Genomic DNA, 6,000 nt, shown 5'->3' with positions numbered 1-6,000 from the left:
AGTTATTAATTAAATAATAGGTTCCTCATAAGCCTAGAGAGCCTTATTCTGAAAATATCAGTTGTTATTTGAGGATATAAAAACTAGAAGTGCATTTCATTCAAAAATTTCAGTTAAAATCCTAAAACCTCATGAATTGCATGAGTTAGAACCTTGTTAAATTGGACACGAATTGAAAATTACAATGTCAAGGCTTGTAATTTATATTTAAATAATCCAAACAAAGGTGGTAATTTCACCACTGTTGTTAGGACTTTCAATAAACTTCACAGAGAAATGGGCAGTGAAAACTTCTTTAACAGTAAAAACAAAGCAATAATACATACTCATTTTAGTGCAAAGAAAAAAACAGCAAAAGCTTAAATGCCAGATACTTCATGCTGAAAATTTTACATGTTGGAAATTTGCTTTTTAAACATTCATGAGAGATAAGCTTTGTCTTTGTCTAGTTAAGTTTAAATGCATTTTCATTAAAATATTAAATAACTTGTTAAAGAATCAGATTAGATGTTATAAGTTACAAAAATACTAATCTTCAAAGCATGAAACTAGGATCAGACTTCTCCCACAAATGCTAAAATCAAAATGAAAAGATTTGTTCAAAATAACTACAATCTAGAATGTACAAAGAATGGAGTTTGAATGCTTGCCACACAGGCATTTTAAAAGGTAAGCCTATTTCAGCACTTAATAGCTGGCAGACAAATTCAAGTGTTTTGGCTGAAGACCTATTCTAATGATCAGACAAAAGGACAGTGAAATACTCTTTTTAAGAATGCTGCAGTAGACGTCTCTGGGATACTTTGCCTGGCCAAGAGCTCAATCTGAGAAAACATCCCTCCCTCCTATTGCCACTGCAAGCTAATTTAACACAGATGTGGTCTTATCTCCATGAACAGAGAAAATGACAAAAGTTACTTCACACATATTTTAAGTTAAAGCAAAGGACTTTATCTGGGTTTACTTATTTACATTTTTTGTAACTCTAGTGCAAGTGGATGATACAAAGTTAAGTTGAGGAGCAGGTGGTGTTGATGAACCAGAGAGTCTGCAGGAGACAGACTGGGAGAATGTGCAAAGAAACATAGAAAACCGAAGTGGCAGATGGAATACTAGGCACAATCATGCACTTTGGTAGAAAGAAGAATGGTGCAGACTGTTTTCTAAATGGGAAGAGAAATCAGTAAACTGAGTCCTAGTGCAGACTGAGTTGGTAGTAAGGACAGCAAGTACAATGTTAACATTCATTTTAAGAGGACTAGAATACAAAAGCAAAGGTGTAATGTTGAGAATTTATAAAGGTACTGGTCAGATCACATTTGACCAGTGTTGTATCCATATCCAAGAAAGGATGTGCTGGCATTGGAAAGGGTCCAGAGGTGGTTTATGAGAATGATCCAGGGAACGAAAAAATTAATGTATCAGATTCTGGGCTTGTACTTGTTGAAGTTGAGAATGGGGAAGGGATCACATTGAAAGCTACTGAATATTGAAAGACTCAGATTAGAGTGGACATGGAGAGGCCGTTTCCAATAGTGGGAGAGTCTCGGACCAGAGGATGCAGCCTCAGAATAGAAGGGTGTCTCTTTAGAACAGACGAGGAAGATTCTCTGTAGCTGGTGGGTGGAGAACCTATGGAATTCATTGCCACAAATAGCTGTGGAGGCCAAGTCATTGGATATATTAAAAAGCAGAGATTAACAGTTTCTTGATTAGTAAGGTTATCAAAGGTTTTGGGGAGAAGGCAGGGGAATGGGGTTGAGAAGGAAAATAAATCTGTCATGATCAAATGGCAGAGCAAACTTGATAGCAAAATTAGGCCATTCAGCCTATGCCTTACAGGCAATGTTTAACAGTTACCCAGTCATTAGAATGGATGGCTCCATGCTTGCACAAAATGACAAGTATATCAATGTTAAGAATTTGATCACAAAAGGGATGTGCCAGATTCTTTCATGCTATCCCAAAGTAAAACACAGCCCTCAAAATACCGTGTTTACTGTTAACAGTTCAAAAATTTTATTCATATGTGCAAACCCAACATTAGGAACAAAAAAAATCAACATCAAGGTTCAAAATCAGGTAATAGCTGGCTGAATCAGGTAATAAATGCAGGCACGCAGGCAGCATGTTTAAAGTTAGAAAAACACACTAACTAGAAAATTGAAGTTTTAAAATAAATAGTGAAATGGCTCAGATTTCTGTTATTGTTAATATCAGACAATGCAATTGATTTCTAAGAGATAAACGTACATAACTATCAGGCAAGAAACGGTATTAGCATCAGTAGTTCACTTGTTACCACTTACCACGGAGTATTTATTATCATTTGGTTCAGTCACAATGACTTGCTTAAAAGCTATTGGCTGCCAACTTGAATTTTCCCTCCAAACAATCTGGCATTATGCAATTGATTTCAGTTATTGACATTTTATTCTACAAATCTTTAAATGTTGCTTTTCTTAAGTAATTATCAGCCATCATGAAGATGAGCACTGGATACCTTAAATGTATGATACGAAGATTTAGCAGTGTTAAATGGGAAGGACTTCTGACAGTCTTCAATATTAGGTCATATTTTAATGAGTAATAGTTCCATTTTTAATTGTACAAATCACATTAGCAGCAGAAAAAACACTGAGCAGTTCACATGGTTAAATGAAGTCACAAAGCAAACAGATAAAGAAAAATATAACCCATTATGGAATTCTTTGTGTGATACAAATATGGCAAGACAGTTCACATTTAATTTCCCTTTCATTTTTCCTTTTTTATGCTTATTGATCTTTAAAGCACAATTAGCTCTGTCTTACTGGAATTTAGTATTACGAGAATGAAAAATCCTTCCTAAAACTGAATAGGTGTAAGGAAGACTTACATTGGGCATCATGAATGCTGAGAAGCTTGCTTCCACTATCTTCCTAATAACAGGATGCAATACTACAAAGCTACGATCTGGTGGACAGTGCAGCCGAATTGCAAAGTTCTCAGGCAGAAGTAGCTTCTAGGAAGACTACCTTTGAGAATTATTTCTAAAAAAGTAACCACATTGAAATTTGAACTTTGCCCTGGTTCATTATGAATTATAACTAAAATTTCAAATGGTGTTATGTAGAATTTAACAGAGGTCAAAAAAGTGTCCATTCAGTGGCATCACCGCTGTAAAACACCAAACAGGCTCAGGTTATAACAACAATGATCAAGCAGACCTCAGATCTGAAATCTGCATTTAATCAAACACCATGGTCCCACTGTTAGAGCTGCTGCCTTACAGCTCTGATTTCCTGACCTAAGCTGCTGTCTATATGGAGTTTGCATGTTCTGGGGACTCACAGATTTCATCCCATGTCCCACAGATGCAGACTGGTAGGTTAATTGGCCACTGTAAATTGTCCCTAGTATATACCCAAGAGGTAAAATCTTCGGAGAGTTGTGGGCAATGTGGAAAAGTAGGTTACTGGGAAAAAGAGGGAATGGGACTGCTCACCGAGTTGGCATGGACAGAATAAGTCAAAATAACCCATGTTATAAAGAAATACCATTAAGTGGCAATGCCAGTGCAACTTAGACTGGCATTTCAGTGCAGCAATATCATAATAAAAAAAAATCAACCAAAAGTAGATTATAACAGTACCATACTTCAAAAGTATTTCATAGACTGTAAAGACTTGGTACACCCTGAAGTTGTGAAAATATTGAATTGCAGTTTCTATTATGACAATATTCTTTGAAAGACATTGAATGACTGAATGTGCTAAGTAAAAACAATAATGTTACAGTTGCTCATCGCACCATCCAAAACATGTTGGATGATGCGCTCCATAAATGTAACCAGGTATTCTCAACTGAGGAAGGTATCAAGGAGATGACAATGTGCTTTATTAAGATCTGATTACTATAAAGATTTTTCTGGCTATGGTCAATGAAGGAATGATTTCTCTTTCTGACAGGTTAAAATTGCTGAATAATCTGTAAATACGCCCTTTTTCCTAATATACAATTGCTTTTCATTTCCTTCACCTTGGCTTTGCTTTCAAACAGGTTTTAAACTTCTAAGAAATAATACAGCATATATAAAGAACATAAAATAAATGAAAATGGGCTTTCTTTATAATTGTTCTGTACATGCCAAAGGACAATATTTAAATATTCTTTCAATGAAATGTAGACTTATCTTCATTTTTATCACATAATAGTTGCATTATTTTTGTTCATTAGCACTGCAAGTTGTTGCTTGATTTCTTCCACCTACAATTAAACATCATTGCGTCAGAATATTAGACGATTCAATTAAAAAACTACAAATGACTCATCTATCAACTAGATGCCTTTATCTATCAGAATTGGCCTCCAAATTGAGTATAAATAAACAAAATCTGCAATATGTGCAATATGAATTAATTTTAATTTAAAGAAAATGTTCAATGTTTGACTGTGATCCATTGCTTAAGAAATAGTTGTTCAAAACTTGTAGTTGTAAAGATTCTAGGAAAAGGAATTCGGGCTGCAAATGTGCGATGGAATGAAAGACAAAGTTGGTCAAATAAGCTTTTAAGTGTAGAGACCTGAACTTAAGCATTGCAGTTAAATCTTTTGCTGACAAGTCAATTCCGGAAAGATGCAAGCAGCAAAGTCAAAATGTTAGCAAGTGCATTTACGAAAATTAAAATGTGTTCCATAATTTAGCTATGGTGTTACACTGCAATGTTCAAATGCAGAATGCAGGTAAGTATATTTAAACCAAAAGAACCCCCCAAAATATTGTCCAAATCAAACATCAAGGTGAAGTGCAGTTAATAAAACCGAACTTAAATAATGTTGGAGAAACCAGTGAACCCTGGATCATGAAGCTACCCCAGCTTCCCTTAGAGAAAAGCAAGACTCTACTTCTTTGAGCTGTTTACAATGGCAAGAGGGGGAGGGAATGTTGTGCTTGATGGTGGGATCCAAATAGAGATGGCAAGAATATCAATTTCTCAAACTAACAGTTATAGCCTCCCCGCCACCAGCCATTCCTGTTTCCCTCTCTCACCTTATCTCCTTACCTGCCCATCACCTTCCCTCGGTGCTCCTTCCCCTTCTCTTTCTTCCATCGTCTTCTACCTTCTATCAGATTCTCCCTTCTCTAGCTCTTTCTCTCTTTCACTTATCAATTTCCCAGCTCTTTACTTCACCTCACTCCTTCTCCCAGTTTCACATATCACCTACCACAGGAAAATTCAAAAATCTGAGATGCAAAGGGATTTAGAAGTCCTCATACAGAATTCCCAAAAAGGTTCATTTGCAGGTTGAGTCAGTGGGAAGGAAGGCAAAGGCAATGTTAGCATTCATTTTGAGAGGACTAAAATATAAAAGCAAGGATGTAATGTTGTAGCATTATAAGACACTGAGGCCTCACTTGGAGTATTGAGATCAAGTTTGAGCCCCATATCTTAGAATGTGCTAACACTGGAGAGGGTTCAAAGGAGGTTAACAAAAATGATTCTGGGATTGAAAGGCTCATTGTTTGAGGTGCAATTGATGGTTCTGGGCTTGTAATCACTGAAATTCAGAAGAATGGTGGTGAATCTTATTGAAACCTATTGAACATTGAAAGGCCTTCATATAGCGGATGTGGAGCGGGTTTCCCCATGGTAGAAGAGCCTAAGACCAGAGGACACAGCCTCAGAATAGATAGAGGATGTTCAATTAGAACAGAGATGAGTTATTTCTTCAGAAAGTGGTGAATCTGTGGAATTAGTTGCCACAGGTGGCTGTGGAGGCCAAGTCACTGGGTATATTTAAGGCAAAAGTTGATGGACTCTTGGTTAATCAGGGCATGAAAGGATACGGGGAGAAGGCAGGAGATCGGGGCTGAGGGAAACGGATCAGCCATGATGAAATGACAGAGTAGACTAGATGGGCCAAATGGACTAATTCTGCTCCTATTGATTATGGTCTTTATGCTAAACAAATGTCCTCACCTTCTGTACAATCACCTCTAAACCCCTCAGTCCAACC

General features: G+C 36.7%; 1 protein-coding gene across 1 annotated transcript in view; it reads right to left on the bottom strand.

The window, feature by feature from the left end:
* Nucleotides 1–2,560: 2,560 nt before the first annotated feature.
* tdrd1 (tudor domain containing 1) overlaps nucleotides 2,561–6,000 on the bottom strand; it is a 117,000-nt gene continuing 113,560 nt past the window's right edge. Inside the window, exon 24 of the mRNA XM_059947904.1 lies at nucleotides 2,561–4,248. Coding sequence (XP_059803887.1) covers nucleotides 4,186–4,248 — 63 coding nt within the window. The 3' untranslated portion in view covers nucleotides 2,561–4,185. The remainder of the gene's footprint in view (nucleotides 4,249–6,000) is intronic.

The sequence above is a fragment of the Hypanus sabinus genome, chromosome 22, assembly GCF_030144855.1.
Source record: "Hypanus sabinus isolate sHypSab1 chromosome 22, sHypSab1.hap1, whole genome shotgun sequence".
Classification (NCBI taxonomy): domain Eukaryota; kingdom Metazoa; phylum Chordata; class Chondrichthyes; order Myliobatiformes; family Dasyatidae; genus Hypanus; species Hypanus sabinus.
This window is presented reverse-complemented; position numbering and strand designations above follow the sequence as displayed.